Consider the following 20,657-nt stretch of genomic DNA (forward strand, 5'->3'; position numbering starts at 1 on the left):
AAAGGTCGCTGGTTTGAATCACCGAGACAACTTTGTGAAAAAACAGTCGATGTTCCCTTGAGCAAGGCACTTAACCCTAATTGCTCCTGTAAAATCGCTCTGGATGAGAGCATCTGCTAAATAGCTGAAATGTACATTTAAATAGGGCCTAGGCCTAAGGCTTTTGATGGAAGTGTCCCCTGTTCACATTGGGGTTTGTCTATGGAACACTTCAGGAGAGTGGATTGTTGTTACCTCCCTTGTACACTGCCAATAGGTCTGGACCTATGGCACGTGTATCTATGTGTGTCTTTCGGAGGGGTTGGGTTAAAAGCGGAAGTCAAATTTCGGTTGGACCTTGTGTGCAATCAGTGGCGGATTTAGGTATAGGCGACATGGGCAGCCGCCCAGGGCGGCATCTTGCCGGGGGAAGCACAGGGCGCCCGCACAAAAAAAATCGGAATGTTGACAGTTGGCGATCGGTTTTCTATCGCTCATTTGCACGTCACGTCAATGATATCATGTCACTGTGTGGGACTGTGGGTCAATTAACCTTGTCGGAGTGGGCGCCCTGATTCTAGTGTGAGCTAGGCAGGCTACTGCCTGGGAAGGTCTCCCACTCAGAAGTACTAGATGCGGAGGGGGGCGGGGGTAGGTTGACCTCCGGTCTCCCCACTGGAAGCCTGAGGTAGGGGGAGCAGGGGAATCTATCAAATAGCGCATCTCTAACTTTGTACAGTACTAATGCAACTAGGAAATCAGTCACACTACGAAATGCTACCAAATAAACCACAATTCATTCATAATACTGTGAATATATAGTTTCACAGACATATTGTTGCAATTTTTCTGGTTTGTGCAAAATAGTTAAGAATAATATAAAACCAGTCTGCACACCACCAAGGTGAATTGGTTTAGTCTTGACTCTTGGTTGACAGTGTTGGGTGATGGGTAATGTAGTCTTGACTCTTGGTTGACAGTGTTGGGGGATGGGTAATGTATTGATGCTCAAGTGCCAAATCAACACAAATTTGTCAAATCAACACAAATTTGTTTATATTTGTCTTTATTACTTATTTTTAGATAATTATTAGTATAATTTTTGTATATATATTTTTTTATATATGTGTTTTAAATGTTATGATTATTTGTGTTGTTCCAAATGTCTGAATAAAAATTACAGTTAGTGCAGAATGGTGCTTTTTTGGGGGGGCAGGGGGCGCTGAAGAGGGGAGGGGAGCCATGCAAGCTAGAACCGCCGCTATGTGCCGCCAATAAAGTGATATTGATCTTAAAATTCCACCTTAAAAAGTTTAAATTAAATTGGTCACGCAACTCTAACAACAGGAGGTGTGTGATCTGTTTAGTGGCGACACCACACTGTTACGTCCGAGGAATGGGCAGAGAGGGGGTGGTGTTTGTTGTGCGGACTTTTCTGCGGACAGTCCGTGAGACTGCCTCTACGTACGTTTTGTTGTGCACATTCATTCAAGCAAATGTGACCGGGTCGTCTGCATATCATTTCAGTTTGGGTAAGTAATTTTTTGTGTCTTGGGAAATTATGTAAAACGTTTAATAATCGATTGCCTAATCTTTGTTTTTAGTCTGCTCTGTCAAATTACTCTGCAGACAGACTTGAGACTTTGTGGTGTGTGGATATGTACCTATAGTTTTCTACTCCCTCGGTAGTTTCACCACGCTAATAGCCTATAGCCTATCTCATGAGTGTGGGATGATAACCGGATAATCGAATAACGGGATTGATAACGGGACCAATCCAGTTATTGGAGGTCACTGCTACTGCTCGGCTATGTCGCCATGTCCGGTGAGCACGAGACAGGTAACCATTCCATGAGAGCTGGAACAGACAGTTGATAACTTTATGCCAAATGGCCCTATGACGATTCTATCCTTCTCAGCCGTGATGGATGCATAGTCTTGAAATTGACTGTGTTTTAACCAGATAATGTGTCGAACATAAATACTGCTTTTCTTTGGAACTAATGTGTGGAATAGATTCCAATCCAAAACGATATTATACAGTATTTCTCACCGTTCTTCGAGGAATAAATAATGGTTTTAAACATATGTCAGAGGACAAACTGAGCTGCAGATTACTCCCCAGTAAAGCATCTTGTTTTGTGAAGCACAATAACTTTTGTTGGCGCAGTGGTCCAACATTACTGCGCTGCTTGAGCGAATTGAACTGTAAAAAACAGCAATGAATTATTTATTTAGTTATTTGTTTCATTGAGAAATGTGACTCCTTCAGAAGTTATTTTTTAAATTTCGACGAGACCCATTGTATAAACACAGCAGTTTAGGGTGGGAATTGCCTCTTGTTCACCTCGAGCATTGTTTTAGACAGATCAAAGCCAAATCCTGCTGAGAGCCAAATTGTTTTCAGACAGGAAAAAAACTGTTTTGTTCTGTTTTCCTCATACCTAGTCATGATAGATTAGGATTTCCACGAATGGGGTGCTATTAAGACCTTTGCATAATGAAATAATATATTCAAAGAGCTTGATACAACTACAATATTCCTTGTTTGTGTTTTAAAACTATTCTAGGAGCACCTATATGATGACGAAACGTTATAATATATAATCTCGTCCACCAAACAGCTACATCTCGGGTAACAATTGAGCCTGGGGTCAATGCTATGTTGTATTATGATCCGTGACCGAATTGCAGTGGGATCGCGAAAGTACGTACAACTGTATGGGACGATATACTGTCCAGCAGGGGCACAACTTTGGTTTTAGAAGTGGGGGGGACATAATAATTATTATTTAAAAAATGATCCAGTCTGAAAAACACTCCAAACAGCCTACTTGATGCTCGGAGGCGTCCGCATGGTCCTGAAGCACACCGTTGCCTCGTTTTGTATCACATTCCAATGATAAAACTGGGGGGGACAAAAATACAATTTCAGAATGTGGAGGGGACATGTCTCCTCTGTCCCCAGTGACAGTTTGCGCCCCTGCTGTCCAGTATGTAATAGTTATGTTCTTCTATGTTGTCACAGCTGAAAGACACGCAGGGTCTCCCTGTATTACCAACTCTGTTGATGACATCCACTTTGACCACACTATAGGGTAAGTCTTTCACTCCCTAAAACAAACCTTTTCAGTATGTTTATACTGCCTTTTAGGCTTTTGCTCAGCCACAGAAAGGAGGGCCTGCCATTCTTCCGTTTACACAGTAACCACTGTCCAATGTTGATTCTATAAATATAAATGCTTCTGTCTGTTTGCACGCAGAGTCGGACAGGTTGTCAACATCAAAGCGAAAGTCAACAGAGCCTTCACATCCAGTATGGAGGTTTGTGGGGACATCTTCTTCTTTTTTTTAAAATCTTTGTGTAGTAGAAAGGAGAGAGAGTATAGAGTATTACTTTATTAATACCAACTTGGGAAATAGTTTTATCACAGCATTCATCATCAATGACTTACAATGACAGAACACGCAACAATGACCAACACATGATAAAAAATATATATAAACAGATTACGACAAAGGCACATGCACCAACGATAGTGTCCCTAAAATAATAGTCTGATTCAAGTGCTGTTTTCTATCCTACTCTGGGGAAAACAGATAACATTTTCCAATAGAAAGACCTCGTAAAAACGTTAACCCATTACAGTCATTAAAAAGCCTCATGGCTGTGGGTAAAAATGATCATTTAAACCTCTCTGTGGAACATCTGGGCAGGATGAACCTGCTACTGAAGCTGCTTCAATGTGAATCCATGGAATAGTTGGTTTGATATAATTAATAATGTATGCAAAATAATATTTGCATACATAATGCTGCTTCACAATAGATGATACAGGTCTAGATCATGTGTTCTTTACAGTAGCATCTTCTCCTGTTTATTTCACTAATTACTTAAACTGCATCCCAAATGGCATCCCTTCCCTATATAGTGCACTGCTTTTAACCAAGGCTCATAGGGCAGTGCTTCCCAAACTCTGGGGCGTGAGGCGTCGGCGGGGAAGGCGCAGGAACTCAAGTCGGGCTTTCAACTTACTCTTGAAAGTTGTAATTGTAGAAGGCACAGGTGCAATCTTGAAATTGGGTAGTGCCTCAGCAGTTTTCCCTTTTGTCATTGCAGACCTTAGAGAGCTATTTCTAACTTGTCAATAATGTCCAGATCAACTAGCCCTTATCAGCTAACTTTTTTTAAACTAGGTTTTTAGCCCATGGATTCTGTTTGAGTCACTCAGATATCACATGAATGCACATAAGACGTGGCAAAATGTGTAGAATTGCAGGAAATAAGCTTTAAACCTGCAACATTTTCTCCACCAACAAACATGGTGTGTACAGTTTGTTTCATGTACAGTGCTTGTGCCCATAGAAATAGATGTGGTGTGGGGCAGGGGGTTACCAATTGATGGAATGGGGGGGCCAGAGGGAAGAAGTTTGGAAACCACTGCCATAGGGCATATAGGGTGCCATTTTGGATGCCGACTTAGTAATAGATGTGTTGTGAAAATATATCTGACATGATGTGATGCCATGTGGGCACTACCCTCAGGTGGGCATCGCTGTGAGCTCCCGTTCAGTAACTGCCAGTGGAACGTGCGCAATGCCTTTGCCACCTTTTGTGGTGTGACGCACTGAGGCGGGGAAGGTGAGGGCTGAAGAGCGAGAAAGAGGGAGAGAAAGCACCCATCTTGGTTTGACAGTGTTGGACATATCAACCACATCAATATGTCATGCTCCAATAGGAGGACACACACCGCCCACCAACACGCTGTGTGTGCGTGTGCAGATGCAGGTGACTCAGGGGACGCAGACAGAGCAGATGGAGTACAGCATCGCGGCAGAGAGGAGGAGGAAGATGATCCCCGCTGAGATCATCACAGACCTACTGAGCAGCAGCACCGCTCAACTAGGTACAGTGCAAACAGGAAGCATTGGAACTAAGGCATGGAGTTTTTCCTTACATGACCCGACCAGGAAGGTCACAAAATGCTTTAGACGTCCAATTTCCCTCTTATCTCGAATGTAAAATAGCTGCCCTTATCAGTGGTAGTCACACCCATGCCACAGCCTGTTGTCCAGTGCAGTTGCATTGCGCTCTCGTGTGTGTGTGTGCGTACTTGTGTGCCAGGAGTACAAGGACGCAGTGCCAGTCGAGCGGACGCAGGTGGGGAGCGTGGCGCTGGTGCTGCCGCCCCATGCCAACCACCAGGTCAGCACCGTCGGCGGGCAGATCCATGGCCTGGATGGAGAACGTGGCCACCATCGCAGCCCATTGAGTCCTATTATATCTGTGACCTGCCCGTCTTTCTGAACTCATAGAGATACTGAGGTTTCTTATTGTGTCAAAATGTGGATGTAGTTGTAGTAGACTGAGTAGATTGGCCACAACAGGGTTGAGCCTCCGTAGAAGAAGTGAGATGGATTAATAGTCTCCCTCCCGCCTTGTTCCTCTCTCTCCCCTCTTTCTCTCTCGCTCTCTCTCTCCCACTTTCGCACACACATCCATTCTCCAGTCGTCTGTGTAGCGCCCACCCCACTCTGAGGACCATAGACATGTTCCACTTTCGGGCTCCGTCTCACATTGGTGACCGGCTGGTGCTGAAGGCCATTGTTAATAATGCCTTCAAGAACAGGTGAGGAGGAATTAGTCTGAAAAGTACACTGAACAAAAATATAAACGAAACATGTAAGAAAACTGAACAAAAATATAAACGCAGCATGTAAAGTGTTGGTCCCCTGTTTCATGAGATGAAATAAAAGATCCCAGAAATGTTCCATACACACACAAAGCTTATTTCTCAAAAAATGTGTGAACAAATGTATTTATTTATATCCCTGTTAGTGAGCATTCTCCTTTGTCAAGATACTCCATCCACCTGACAGGTGTGGCATATCAAGTAGCTGATTAAAGAGCAGGATCATTACATAGGTGCACCTTGTGCTGGGGACAATAATAGGCCACTAAAATGCGCAGTTTTGTCACCTAACACAATGCCACAGATGTCTAAAGTTGAGGGAGCGTGCAATTGGCATGCTGACTGCAGGAATGTCCACCAGACCTGTTGACAGAGAATTGAATGTTCATATCTCTACCATGAGCCACCTCCAACATCATTTTAGAGAATTTGAGAGTACTTCCAACCGGCCTCACAACCGCAGACCATGTGTATGGCGTTGTGTGGGCGAGCGGTTTTCTGATGTCAACATTGAGAACAGAGTGCCCCATGGTGGCGGTGGGGTTATGATATGGGCAGGTGATTATCGATTGGCAATTTGAATGCACAGAAATACCTCAACGAGATCCTGAGGCCCATTGTGAGGCCCATTTTCTTTTTTTTTGAATCTGTAACCAACAAATGCATATCTGTATTCCCAGTCATGTGAAATCCATAGATTAGGGCCTAATGACTTTGTTTCAATTGACTGGTTTCCTCATATGAACTGTAACTCAGTAAAATCGTTAATTGTTGCATGTTACATTTGTATTTTTGTTCAGTATAGCTACTGAACTAACAACAAACAAGAAATGGGAAACTGGTCTCATTCTATTTAACCTGTCAATGCGTGTTTGCTTGTCGGTGTGTGTGTGTGTCTCTGTGTGTTATGTTTCAGTATGGAGGTAGGTAGGTGTGTGTGCAGAGGCCTACCAGGGTGCGGGTGCGTTGCGGCACATCAACAATGCCTTTATGACCTTTTGAGGTGCTGGACAAAGGCAGAAAGCCACGCACGTTGCCCCGGATACGACCCGAACTGGTGGTGAGTTCTACAGAAGCCCTCTGATGCACAGACTACTGTACCTGTGGAGCGAGACAGTTTGTGTTTGGGGGGGTGTGCGAGTATGCGTGTCTGTGTTTGAGAGAGATAGTGTATGTATACGTGCAAGAAAGTGTGCATGTACGTGTGTATGGAGGTCAATTAAGCAATAAGGCATGAGAACCAGTGGACTATGAAGCAATAAGGTCTGAGGAGGTGTGGTATATGACCAATATACCATGGCTAAAGGCTGTTCTTAGGCACAACGCAACACAGAATGGCTGGACACAGCCCTTAGCCGTGGTATATTGGCCATATATCACAAACCCCCAAGGTGCCTTATTGCTATAATAAACTGGTTACCAAAGTAATTAGAGCAGTAAAAATACATTTGTCATACCCATGGTATACGGGCTGATATACCATGGCTGTCAGCCAATCAGCATTCAGGGCTTGAACCACCCAGTTTAGAATAGTGAATAACACACGGCTGTAATTAGGGGAAATAACCCTTAGGAGTGTCTTATTCACCATAATTCATGGGTCAAGTACCTTATTGCTTTTATCAAATGGTTAGCAAAATACAGTTGAAGTCAGAAGTTTACATACACTTAGGTTGGAGTCATTAAAATTTGTTTTTCAACTACTCCACAAATTTCTTATTAACAAACTATAGTTTTGGCAAGTCGGTTAGGACATCTACTTTGTGCAGGACACAAGTAATTTTTCCAACAATTGTTTACAGACAGATTATTTCACTTATAGTTCAGTGTGTCACAATTCCAGTGGATCAGAAGTTTACATACAATACACTAAGAAGTACTCTGTGCAGGCTTCAGTATCTGCGAGGAGTCCGACTCAGGGTGGGCCAATGGGGATCTTTGTTAGCTCAGCGAAAAGCTAGCCTGGTCCAAGATCTGCTTGTGCTGTAAAGCCTACTTTGGTCGTTCTCATCCCAAACATGACAATGACCGTAGTTGGCAAGACAGTACAAATAGATCTAGGACCAGGCTAACTGTGCTTCTTTTCTTCACACTGTGTATTCACCCTTATTCTATAAGCTGAGAATGTGGAAATCTATATGGACCACTGATCTCATTGTCTCTGTGTATTTTGCCTCAGATCTCCTACTACAACCAGGCCACACCGGGAGTCCTCCATTATATCTCCAACGACATCGCAGGCCCTTCTTCCAGCGTCTACGGCACCTTTCACTCCTGCAGCAAGTACCGAGAGGAGAACAGAGACAGCCTAGCCACCCTGCCCCCTTCCGACCTGTGACGGAATGGTATCATCCTGATCCCCTCTGTCCTGTCACAAATGGTACAGTCCTGGAAGCTCTGCCCCTTTGACCTATGATAGAATGGTACCATTCTCCTGGCCGCCTTGCACCACTCTGGCCTGTGAAAGATGGTATCCCCCAGCACCCTTCTGCCTTGTTACTGAATGACACCGTCCTGCTGCCCTGCACTCCTACCAATATGTGCACTTGGAAAGGACCAGGTAGCTTCTCCTTGGGAGACCTGATAACGCCAGTTCTGGGATATCCCCCGACCCCAACTGCCAAGGAAATCTGTACTTTTGCATTTCTAAAATGTGGGATTTTCAAATGTGGGACTAGTTTTGGGATTACTAATGTTTGTTACTCTTATTGGTTACTCTCTTTGTTACATCATGATCTTCCAGACCAGTGTACATTTCCACACTACAGGTTACTCTTATCTCTTAAGACTGTCAGCTGGTGAACGTTCATTAGAATAATATTATATAGAATTCACCTCATCTTTTGATATTATGTGCAATACTTAACAATATTTGTGTTTAGTTAGGATTTATCTGGACATTAAACAGTTAGTAGCCCTATGAACAGGAGAAGTATGCAAACTGGTTTGCTATGCAGTTGAGTCTGACATGTTTGTACATGTTTTTGTCTTGTCTCTTGCTACCGAACTGTGGATAAAAAAAGCAGACTAGTTCAAGTAGGAGTATTTACACGCATTTTTTTTTTTTATAATAGGCTATTTTCTACCTCCTTAAATCACATTCTTAATCCACCATTTGCCTTTCGAATCTGTAGTCGAGATATACATATACTGTATTTGTGATAGCATTTTGATTTGGGAGACTAGTGTACTGTATAATCTCAGAATGAGCCAAATACACTTTGCTTCACAACAGGAATTTCAACAAGAGTAGACGCCACGAGGTGAATAAATAGCCATGATTTCACTCAACAATAAACACAATAGACCAGTGACCCCTTTGTTCGACCTCTCCCTTGTGCCTTACTCCTTGTGGTTTCATAAACAGAATAAAAGAGAAACAAATACCCCAAAAAAACTGTACATAGCATTTAACCCTTGACAAGCACTGCAATGGCGGATGGATACTGGGGGGACCAGAGGTGGCGATTATAAGACCTTCCTAGATGCCTCTCAAATGATCAATAAGCTTGCGATGCTATGTAGGTGGTGGGGGAAAAGGGTCTGTTTTAACATCTTTTATACATTATGATTATAAATGTCATGTGAAGCATCTATGTTGGCTTTATAAAGGGTTTTCAAAATCATTCTGAATGACGATGCGATTAAGGTACATTTAGAGGTAGAGAACAGTTACAATCCACCTGTTGACCGTACAGTACCTGTCCTCTATGCATCCCTTGATGAGTTTCCAGTTTTCAATGATCTCGTCAGAGATCACAAAGTTATCCAGAGTCTTCAGTGACCAGATGCTGTTGACGATGCAGTGTCTGTATTTACCCTTTAAGCACAGGGGGCTTGTCGTAGAGGGTCAACGCTGTGAGGTTAAGACAGCCTGACAGATCCTCAATGTTCTTCCTAGTCCCCATGTTGTTATCATGGAGATGGAGAAGCTGGAGTCATCTCAGGCTGTCCTAGAACACTACGCCAGGCAGGGAAAAGACAGATGGAAAACATCTAGCTCTGGTCCAGGGCGTTAGTGCTCGTTCCTCCACTAGTGTACCTCATGAACACTAGTGGAGGAACGTGTACTAATGCCCTGGACCAGAGCTAGAATGCATCATGCTCACATTTCATGTTCTGCAAAATGTGGAACAAGTGTTCCACACGTCACACACATGTTGTTCCACATAATATAAAACTTCTTAAAAAAGGGGTAGAAGTCTGGCACATCCAAAGCATCCGTAAAACTCAAAGGCTGTATCTCATGACCAGAGCCCAATGAGGCATAAATGGGACAATAGTGAATAAGGTGTCATTTGGGACAAAACATTTAAGAGAGCGAGATATTAGTCATGACTCATGATGTTATAGTACGATACAGAATATAAATGGATCACTACATTAAACAAATCACATACACAAAGATAGAGACAGTAGCATCCAGGTATAGCGAAGTAATAAGATATACCACATAAATATCAAGTGAATTGAGTCGAATCCAGGTCTCCCTTCCGAAAGAGGTCTTCTGACCTCAATGGGACTTCCTGGTTAAATAAAGGTTAGGCTTAAATAAATAAAAAGTTTCATTTTATTCTAAATGACCTGCAGCATGCCCGATTGTCCAGGTTTTTCAGCAGTAAGCTGCCATAACAACCTGTTTAGGGTCAGTTTATTTCTCCTCCTTTTCCAAACCTGCCCATGGCTCAGTATAAAGTCCTCTGGGCATTGAGTGAATCATTTTCTCCAGGGGTATTCATATTTTCCCTCTGATTTGTTGAGGCATATTATAGGCTAGTCGTGAATATTACAATAGTAGCCTAGCCACATTTGTTGGAATTTACATCTAACAAAAAGTTAATAAAACCAAAAGTTGGCAATAAAGAAAATACCCTACAATGATATTAAATAAAATATTAAGTTAAATATTCAGCTTTTTTTGTTGAGAATTAGATTTCTGATAACAATTAAGGTATTCACTGTGCAGTGTTGCCATCCCAGTGTCAGTGAACATCAATATGTTTCGTGTTGTCATGGCTACAATTAATATGCACACCTTCAAAGGTTTGGCTTTGCAGAGGCAGAGAGCAAGCAAGGTGTGTTTCTCGCTTTGTTGTCACCTTTTATCAAATAAAATACAAAGGTATTCTCATAACATTTCGTCCAGTTCCAATAAAAGACAACCAACAGTTGTAGGTAATGGGGCTAGGGCTATTTACATGGCTGAAAGAAACGAACGGATGACTAAATGTTGAAAATAAATGTTTCTCTGAATGTAGGCTATGAATTGGACTGCATTCATCATTGAACCTTTAGCATACACATTTCTACAAGCATCACAACTAGTCCTACACTAACTAGCCCAATTGTTTTGGTCTGTTGCCTGTTACAGCCTATGTTGCGCATTTTACACATGGCAGCCCGGACCTGTGTGACCAAAAATTTAAATGGAAAATCCAGTGTTGGGGAGTATAGTTACATGTAGCTAAACTAGTAATTTAACTACATCTTGCAGTGCCTTGGTGGTAGTTTAACTAAATTCAAATCCTGGTTGTGTTTTTAGTAATAAATAACTTTTTTTGTGATGTAGCGGTGTAGCTACTGGAACTACACATTACTTATTTTGCAAAAATAAAAAACATATGGGTGAGGTAGGCAATAATTTGCTTTCTTTGTCAGCATCAGACCTGACATTGTTCTGTTAATAACATATGACTCCAAAGTGATCTTTTTATTGCAATTTTGTAGTCTACATATAACTCCAAAGTGATTTGTTATTGCAATGTTGTAGTCTACATATGACTCCAAAGTGATTTGTTATTGCAATGTTGTAGTCTACATATGACTCCAAAGTGATTTGTTATTGCAATTTTGTAATCTACATATAACTCCAAAGTGATTTGTTATTGCAATGTTGTAGTCTACATATGACTCCAAAGTGATTTGATATTGCAATTTTGTAGTCTACATATGACTCCAAAGTGATTTGTTATTGCAATGTTGTAGTCTACATATGACTCCAAAGTGATTTGTTATTGCAATTTTGTAGTCTACATATGACTCCAAAGTGATTTGTTATTGCAATTTTGTAGTCTACATTTGACTCCAAAGTGATTTGTTATTGCAATGCTGTAGTCTACACATGACTCCAAAGTGATTTGTTATTGCAATGTTGTAGTCTACATATGACTCCAAAGTGATTTGTTATTGCAATGTTATAGTCTACATATGATTCCAAAGTGATTTGTTATTGCAATGTTGTAGTCTACATATGACTCCAAAGTGATTTGTTATTGCAATGTTGTAGTCTACATATGACTCCAAAGTGATTTGTTATTGCAATGTTGTAGTCTACATATGACGCCAAAGTGATTTGTTATTGCAATGTTGTAGTCTATGACATTGAAAATTTAGATATGATGATTCATCACAAAGTACTTTGGATATAGCCAACTACTTTTTTAAAGAAACTTTAGTTGAGTAAACTATATTTTCTTACAGGTAGCTTTAGTGTATCTTAACTTCTTCCAGTGTGAAATCATTGGTAGCTTGGTAAACTATATTTTAAGAGTAGCTTCCCAAACACGGGTAAAATCCCAAACGCTCTTCGTTACGTTCGTTTTTACAACTCACCCTGTTGCTTGTTTTGTGATGGATATGATGTCCACACCTTGTTGCCTACTGACACTTTTTCCTTTTTCTTCTTCTTTAAATTTGTATAGGCAGATCGCAACCAACAGAGAGGTGCATACACGCCACCTACCGTACTGGAGTTTGAGGCCGTTCCTATTAATCTATTTCGCTTATCTCGCCCTGTGTTCCCGCCTACTGTTCTGGAGTGTGAATTCGTTACACTGTGACACAAAAGGGAAGAGAAAAAAGGACAGGAAAAAGGAAAGAAAATTGCCCTTCCAGCTAACCCTACCCCCATTAAAACCCAGCCACTATTCCACTACTTGACCCTATCTGATCCTACACCAGGCCGGCAGCCTGGGAGAACAGGACACTAGCATTCAACACAACTTGTAACTCCTCTGCAGTAACACATCTTACACCCAAGTACTTCTCTGCAGCTGCCACCACAACATATATTTTCTGTGATTTATGTTCACTTTCTACAGTACAGTTGATAAACCATGGCCATAAACGCTAAGAAGCCAACCTCACTGAAACATATGTTGTTCCTATCACTCTCTATTGGCCTCGGCCTACTCACAGGGAGCCTCTTAGGATCCCTCACCCTGGACCCATCTTCCTCTACTACTTTCTTCACTGTCTCAGCATACGACACCTTCCCCACTGGGCACAGACGTTAATTCAACATCTATTCCACATTGATCATTTAATTGAAATGGCGTGGGTCTATACTACTCTGATCCTGGCAACCTCGACCTGCCTTTCTCTCACCGGACACTTCTGATCTCCAGCACCATGGGTACCCCTACAGTTAACAGCTTTTTTAAACTGATACTACACATTCCTTTGTCTCATGCCCTCCTGTACACTTCTCACTTCTATGAATCTCCCTCCTACGCCCTGCTGCAACATAAGCATAAGCTTGGCAAACTGTAATGGGTTTGGGACAAAAGCTCTCACGGGATAACTGACACTTGACTTTGTCGGGTAAAGACGGCATCAAAACTCAGCAGGACAGACAGCGTCTTCTCTGTTTCACCACGCTCTACACCAGGTCTGCGTCGCTCCAAACGGCGGGCATCACAGACACTGGGAATCTTCCATTTCAGTTGGTCCTCCTCAACACGTAACATCATTCGAGTTATCACTCCTTTCAATGGCGGCCTGATCCGGAAAGCAAAGCAAGTCACAGGTCTTGTCCCGAGGCACGTGGTGCGGAGCGCCTGCTCCGTCTGGACAAAAAACACACAACAAATCATCACGATTTAACAGTCCCCAACCTCTTCTCCACCCACCCTGATACCCAGGGGCACAACTTTCACTGGGGACAGGGGGAGGACATGACATTCTGAAATTGCATTTCTGCAATTTTATAATTGGAAAGTGATACAAAATGAGTCAACAGTGTGCTTTAGGACCATGCGGACACCTCTGAGAGGTCGGGTAAGCTGTTTATTATAATTATGTCCCCCCCACTTCTAAAACCAAAGTTGCGCTCCTGCTGACACCACATATGGGTCAGCCAGAAGGCAAGGATTCCTTCTCTCCAAAAATCTCACTCAAACTGGGCTCCCACAGGCGTGAACTCGGCGGTGTTTACCGCACCTCAGGCCCTTCTCGGAGGTCTCTTAAGATGCTCTGGGTTCAGTGCAGGGGGCAGTGGACTCCGAACTCAAATCCACATGTTGTGCACTTTTCTTTCTCTTCTTCTTCTCCAGGACGGTCCGCACGAGCCCAAAGACTGTCTCATTGATGTTATCAGCAGGGCTGTCTTGGGGCCGGGCAGCCTTCTTATCAATGGTCTTCCATATCACAACCTATGTGTTGTGACAATTGCTTTGGTTGCTCTATAACCTGTTAATGCATATGCCTTGCGACTATGATATAGAAGCCTAAAGGCCGAGACAATAAGACAGTGGCGGAATAAATTCAACACCTTTGATTTATTGCAAAATCGTATAGCAACCTCGTCTGGTGAAGTCCACAACGCATATTGCACGTAACAAACAGTTATATGACCTACAACATGGTCAAGCAAGTTAATGTTTCCGACATTTTCGGACCACTAAACAACTATTGATTTAGAACCACAGAGATTTACCACACGTCGCAAAGAAAGCTGCCTCCAATATTCCAGCACCATTTCAACTTCAACATCATCAAATCACCTCTGCTTAGTCTAATACAGTGTCAACTAAAAGATACCAAAAACGATTTAGCCCAATCTACATAAGCTAAATATGATGTGTCTGGCCATGGTTCTGTTTTCTGTTTGCGCATGTCTGCACGCGCGTTCGTGCAGTAGAAAAACATGTTGACTCACCCTACTTGTAGAGAAACGCCGATGTCATCCTCCTCTCTTTCTTGTTGATGAAACGTCTATCAACCACTCTGTCATACAGTACACGCTTTTATTTTTTGTTGTCCTAGTCTAACTTCCATTCATGGACAACGTGAGCTAGTTAACATTAGCCTTCTACATCTAGCTACATATTGCACTTCCACCCTCACAGGCCAGGGGCACAACAATGTATGAATTAATGGTTGGATCAGAATCGCCGTTATAATCATTGGCCAGTACAGAGAACTAAGTAAAACCACAAGTCCAAATCACTATCTCCATCCATGGGTAATTTAGGAAAGGGACAATTTTAGCTAGCTAGCTAGCCACCAGAGGACAACAACACAATGAGACGCAACAATTCAAGTTGTTTATGTTATCTAAGTGATTTGATTGGAGAGACGCCAAATCCAAGCTGGCTTCCTTTCACACTTTTTTCAGGCAGGACCATTCACAGCTGAGCTAAACGCTGCTTGGCAAATGTTTTATACTTTTTTTGTCAAGTGATGCCAACTGCTCACTGCGTTCGCTTACATTCAATGCAACGGACGGCAGCAATGTCATACTCGTTTGGACCAGACAGCATCAGATAGATGGCCTTCAAGTAGAGAGACAGAGGGGCGCTGTTTCGCTCGCTCGGATGCTTTCTCCTGTGAGATACATTCAGCCTCTTGCGAATTGAAGGAAAATTATGAAACACAAAAAAATATGAGACAAAAGATACATTATTATTCCTTTTTATATATATTTTTTGGGGGGTACATTTTTGGGGGAAGCCTGGCTTCCCTTGGCTTCCATGAATACACGCCACTGCTCATCAATGTCATTTTCGGCCTTCTGTAGCACTATATCAAACATGTTCTTGCAGGTGTCCATGTCTGATGGATTTATTTATAAAGACGAGTGTGCTTGCATACTCCCTTAATAAAAGACATTCGCTTGAAAAACTCCCTAGTGGTGGTCTAAGGCACTGCATCTCAGTGCAAGAGGTGTCACTACTGTCCCTGGTTTGAATCCAGGCTGTATCACATCTGGCTGTGATTGGGAGTCCCATAGGGCGGTGCACAATTGGCCCAGCATCGACAGGGTAGGCCGTCATTGTAATTAACTGACTTGCCAAGTTAAATACAATTTAAAAAGCGGCAATAGTACTGTCTGTCCATTGTGAGACGCCGTAGACAGTATACACTTCCTCAAAGTAGCCAGAATTAATCTAAAATAACTCAAGAAATCGGTCATTAATTGCAGTATTTCTGGTGCAGTATTTCTCAAGAAAAAAAATGCATTCAAATGATTCGTCTCTTGTTGAATGACAACAAATACTTTATTGAATAATCCCTATATATATATATATTTTTTTTTAAATGTGTGTGTCAGACACCGCCAATCCACTAAAAACCTCTCGACCCACCAGTTGAGAATCGCTGGGTTATGTTGTAGCCAAAACCTTCTGTGTCATTGAATCGATTAAATAATAAGTTACTTTGTAACTAGTCTCTCGCTGCCTGACAGAATGGCTACTTTTTTGCAGTCTTGTACAACATTGTGGATAAATAAAGATGTCCTTTACCATTGAATAAAATGTATAATTTCCGGTCTACTTAAGGTCCCATAGACACCAATGCGATAGCAGCTGGGCCTGGTCTACTATGAACGAGAAGAAAATGAGGGAGTGGGATGTCTCGCATCCTCTTCTGTCTCTGATTGCAGCCCTCGGGCATAATAATAACCATGTGACCAAACCCGGAAATTAGGCAGGTGACATCACTGCAGCAGTTTCGAGTCAGAGCATTTAAATTTCAATCCATTCCATATCCACAAGAACTGAATAGGCTACATTTAAAAATTGAATGACGCAAATGTGATGTTAGTTGTTCTGCGGACGCCCGTTTCGTATGCATTAGACCACTTGACTTTGAGCCAGGAGAATGAACGAACAAGGAAGTAAAAAGTTGCAAATTGCAACAATGGAGAAACTTGATAGATTCGATACATTACGTGGTAAGTGTAGCCTATTGTAACTATTCAAACTTGAAGGGTTCAATGTAAAAGCTTTAGGATAGTGACTTCTACAAAATGTGATTGACTGATTGATTGATAGGCAGTAGTAGCCTAGTCACCAGTCATAGGCTATCAGTGTCATTTAAGTCATGTTTGCTTGTCATTTAGGTAAGCAGGTGCAACCTGGAGAGTTTTGGGATCTAGTTGTTTTAACCGCTGTAGATGACAACCAGAGAGAAGCATACGAGCTTCAGATCTCAGAGAAACTTGAGAGGAAAGAGATCCCACTTGGCATTTCATATCACGTGTTCTCAGATCCACCTGGAGCCAAAATAGGTGAGGATAACCCATCCTGATTTGTGCTGATTATGGACCAGTTTTGCCGGGTGGGTATAATTTGTGGAACGTTCCAACAGGAATCTGTTCTAAAAACGTAAAGTATAAGGTTGCCAACAAACAACGCATACAAAGTAGCACGATCAACTCACCACGTAGCTTATTCTTAATGTTTGTCCATAGGCTACCAGAGTGAGAACAGACATTTTCGGAATAAACATGGTGAGTGAAAAATGGAATGAAATAGCCCTCTCCCTACCCGGTGTCTCATTCGGCCGCTATACAACTTTGAATGCGTTGTTTGTTGACAACCTTGTTATTTACAAAGTTTTTGGTACAGATTCTCGTTGGAACGTTCCACAAATTATACCAACCCAGTTTTGCCTTTTGAATCACACTGAATAAGATTACATGGACAAGGCGGACCTGATCCTAGATTCCTACTCGGAGAACCTTGATACATACTGCCCCTAATTTCACTGAAGCATTTCACTTTGACTGAATGGAACTTCTCTCGCAGGAAACGGAGGCGCAACACTGTACTCTCTGCAACGGCTGGAAGACATCTATGGGAAGGCGCTGGGTGGATACAGGGTCCTTCTGATTCATGCAGGTATAATCGCTCATTACATTGTAAAACTGTATATTAGTTGGAAATTATTTGAAAGTGATATAAATGTAAGATAGGCCTATATTATTTAAAATAATTATGCAAGCACTACTGTAAGTCTATTGTAGGTAACTGCTAAATGGTGTATATTTTTGACTGTTATCAAATAACTTTGATTTTCCTAGGTGGATTCAGTCAGCGTTTGCCCAATGCTAGTGCCCTGGGGAAAATCTTCACCCCCATACCCCTGGGTGACCCTCTTTACCAGATGCTAGAGCTCAAACTGGCCGTGTTTGTGGATTTCCCCAAGCACATGAAACCGGGTGTGCTGGTGACCAGTGCGGATTGCATAGAGCTCTACAGCATAGCGGAGGATGAGAACATCAGGTTTGACAGGTCTGGGTTCACCGCTCTAGCCCATCCCTCCCCCATCTCCATTGGAACAACCCATGGAGTATTTGTGCTGGACCAGAAGGAGAAGTCTGTATTGGCTGACATGGAATACAGGACCTGCCTCCATTTTCTGCACAAACCTAGCGTCAAGAAGATGCATGAAAATGGTGCTGTGTGTAAGAACCAGGATAGCTGTATGTCACTTCTGAGTGATGCAGAGTTTGTGTACACAGACAGTACATATTATGTAGATTACAACACTGCAATGTCATTGCTTAGTCTATTCCGAGAAGTGGGTCCTTTGGGCTGTGAGATAGATGCCTATGGGGACTTCCTTCAGGCCCTGGGTCCCCAAGCCACGGTGGCTTACACCAACAACACTGTCAACGTCACCAAGCAGGAGAGCAACCTGGTGGAGATGCGTCAGAAGATCTTCCACTGCCTTAAGGGAACCCCGCTCAACCTGGTGGCTCTCAACCACTCCAAGTTTTACCACATCGGCACCACCACAGAGTACCTCTTCTACCTCACAGAGGACCCGTGCCTGAGGGGTGAGCTGGGACTATACAAGGTGCTAGGCTACAGCCAAAACTTTAGCTGTAAGGTCTGCTGTGCGATGCACAGTGACGTGACGCCCGGCTGCTCTTTAACACCAGGCTCGGTGGTAGAGTACTGTAGGCTGGAGGCCGGCGCTCATGTTGGCGGGCGGACCATTCTCAGCGGCTGCTGGGTAGGTGCGGGCCTGAAGGTGCCTGATGGAACCTTCATGCACTCCCTCTGCGTGAACCGGGAGGGCCAAACCTGTTTTGTTACCGTCGCCTTCGGCATCGAGGACGACCTCAAGAAGAGCGTGGGGGCCCCTGCGAATATGGAGCGCTTGAACCTGTTCGGGGACAGTTTGGTCGAGTGCCTGGCCAAGTGGGGCCTGAGTCCCGAGAGCCTGAGGTTTTCTGGTGACACATCGAGTTGTAGTCTTTGGAACGCCTGTCTCTTCCCTGTGTGCCCGGACATGCGCGACTCGTTCTCCCTGACTCTGGAGATGCTGCAGCCCGGCGGGTCCACTGTCACGTTGCCCCCAGGCACCAAGCTGATGTCTCTACAGGAGGCCCTGCAATGTAAAAACTTGGAGGAGATGCTCAAGTACAGGAAGAAACTAATGGAGGATGTAAAGATGAAGAAATGGAGCTGACTGTGATCTATAGTGATAACTAGGCTACTATTGATTGTAATACCATTGTGCCTTTTGTAATCATGATGGGAAGGATTGTGTGTTAAATTGAACAGAAGTAGGGATACAATGTGGTGGGCATTTGGTAGCATTCAGGTACAATGGCTGGATCAGCTGTTTGATACATAAACGGAACTTTTGGATGTAGCTTTTTTTGTTACAAAGATGTTATTTCTGTAGTATTTAAAAAATTGTCTATGGGGAAATTATTGGGTAATGACAATCCATTTTGTAATAATTACAAAAAATATTTGAAATTTGTGTTTGTCTCTTCATTGTCCTATGCTGGTGTGGGACACTTTCCTCAGAATTAAAATAGATTCTGGTACTGTGCTCAATTTCAGAGCGCAAGTGTAAGGGACAGCTTTTGACATCCTGTACAGCAGTGCAGTGCAAGCTCTAGACTTTTGGGGGCCCTATGAAGCAAGATTTGGTTGGGGGGCCCCCACCAAGTGAGCAATTATTTTTGGTGGCCCCCCTCTTGACAATGGAGAGAACATTTGATGTTTTAAAGCAAGTTTTCTGCAGTTCTACTAATTTTGCAATGGGGCAGAGAGAATTATCTGCAGTTTTAAAGCTAATTTCCTGAAATTCTACACATTACTTATTCCATGTTAATGATATCTGAGTGAGAGTGATGAACAAAATCAGTATGGGCCCCCTGGAGGTCAGGGCCCCTGGGCACGTGCCCTGCTTGCCCGGTCGGTAATTTGGCTATGATTACTACAAGATTAGCAAACTGACTAGATTAATATGTCAATTTAAAAATTGTCAGATGACATGGCTAATTGAGTGACTGAAAAAACAAGAGGAAAACTGCTGATGCACAACCACATTTCGAACTTGCATCTTGTGTATGCTACTATTCTAACTCAACAGTAAGTTGAGCCCCGACTGTCGCTGATGCCTGGAGCCGGCCCTGCAGCAGTGTTTCCCAACTCCAGTCCTGGAGTACCCCCAAAGGCACACAATTTTGTTGTAGCCCTGGACAAACTCACTTGATTCAACTTGTCAACTAATCATCAAGCCCTGGATGAGTTGAATCAGGTGAGTTTGTCTGGGCTGGGCCCACAACAAAAGTGTGTGCTGTTGGGGGTACTCGAGGACAGGAGTTGGGAAACAATGCTACACAGTAATATATAGGTAGTGGCCTATCGGCATTCATTCGGAGGCAAGTTTCTAGTCTATGATGTCATGCTGGTATGATTGTTTGGTTTCCCCAGAGAGAATATCAGATATCCACCAGTCTGAGGTCCTGAGGGCTCTGGAGCAGGTTTTCATCAAGGAACCCTCAGTACTTTGCACTGTTCATCTTTGCCTCAATCCTGACTAGTCTCCCAGTCCCTGCTACTGAAAAACATCCCCACAGCATGATGCTGCCACCACCATGCTTCACCGTAGGGATGGTGCTAGGTTTCCTCCAGACGTGATGCTTGGCATTCAGGCCAAAGAATTCAATCT

At 43.0% G+C, this 20,657-nt stretch overlaps 2 protein-coding genes across 6 annotated transcripts; both read left to right on the plus strand.

Moving 5' to 3' along the window:
- The first annotated feature begins 1,214 nt into the window (after window positions 1-1,214).
- LOC139540738 (acyl-coenzyme A thioesterase 11-like) lies at window positions 1,215-8,986 on the plus strand. Of its 5 annotated transcripts, XM_071344660.1 has the most exons (8): window positions 1,263-1,511; window positions 3,008-3,077; window positions 3,243-3,303; window positions 4,526-4,621; window positions 4,763-4,886; window positions 5,490-5,609; window positions 6,589-6,732; window positions 7,852-8,986. In XM_071344660.1, the coding sequence occupies exons 1-4, from the start codon at window positions 1,376-1,378 to the stop codon at window positions 4,601-4,603; spliced, it is 345 nt and encodes a 114-aa protein (XP_071200761.1). In that variant the 5' UTR covers window positions 1,263-1,375; the 3' UTR covers window positions 4,604-4,621; window positions 4,763-4,886; window positions 5,490-5,609; window positions 6,589-6,732; window positions 7,852-8,986. The 5 variants fall into 5 exon arrangements, 4 of the variants coding, with proteins under 4 accessions (XP_071200763.1, XP_071200761.1, XP_071200760.1 ...); XM_071344659.1 differs by lacking the exon at window positions 4,526-4,621; XR_011668265.1 differs by lacking the exons at window positions 4,526-4,621; window positions 4,763-4,886 and having other exon boundaries at window positions 1,378-1,511.
- A 7,393-nt stretch (window positions 8,987-16,379) lies between these two features.
- On the plus strand, window positions 16,380-19,453 carry LOC139540740 (fucose-1-phosphate guanylyltransferase-like). Its single transcript, XM_071344663.1, has 4 exons — window positions 16,380-16,629; window positions 16,798-16,965; window positions 17,486-17,578; window positions 17,761-19,453. The coding sequence occupies exons 1-4, from the start codon at window positions 16,557-16,559 to the stop codon at window positions 19,155-19,157; spliced, it is 1,731 nt and encodes a 576-aa protein (XP_071200764.1). The 5' UTR covers window positions 16,380-16,556; the 3' UTR covers window positions 19,158-19,453.
- Window positions 19,454-20,657: the final 1,204 nt, after the last annotated feature.

Source organism: Salvelinus alpinus, chromosome 16 (genome assembly GCF_045679555.1).
Source record: "Salvelinus alpinus chromosome 16, SLU_Salpinus.1, whole genome shotgun sequence".
NCBI lineage: Eukaryota > Metazoa > Chordata > Actinopteri > Salmoniformes > Salmonidae > Salvelinus > Salvelinus alpinus.

Excerpts from the sequence above, each read along its gene's own strand:
- LOC139540738 (XM_071344662.1), top strand. The coding sequence starts at position 1,376 with ATGGGCAGAGAGGGGGTGGTGTTTGTTGTGCGGACTTTTCTGCGGACA. Across the intron at positions 3,078-3,242 it reads CACTTTGACCACACTATAGG|AGTCGGACAGGTTGTCAACA; the intron begins GTAAGTCTTTCA and ends GTTTGCACGCAG. Across the intron at positions 3,304-4,762 it reads CCTTCACATCCAGTATGGAG|ATGCAGGTGACTCAGGGGAC; the intron begins GTTTGTGGGGAC and ends GTGCGTGTGCAG.
- LOC139540740 (XM_071344663.1), top strand. The coding sequence starts at position 16,557 with ATGAACGAACAAGGAAGTAAAAAGTTGCAAATTGCAACAATGGAGAAA. Across the intron at positions 16,630-16,797 it reads TAGATTCGATACATTACGTG|GTAAGCAGGTGCAACCTGGA; the intron begins GTAAGTGTAGCC and ends CTTGTCATTTAG. Across the intron at positions 16,966-17,485 it reads TCCACCTGGAGCCAAAATAG|GAAACGGAGGCGCAACACTG; the intron begins GTGAGGATAACC and ends CTTCTCTCGCAG.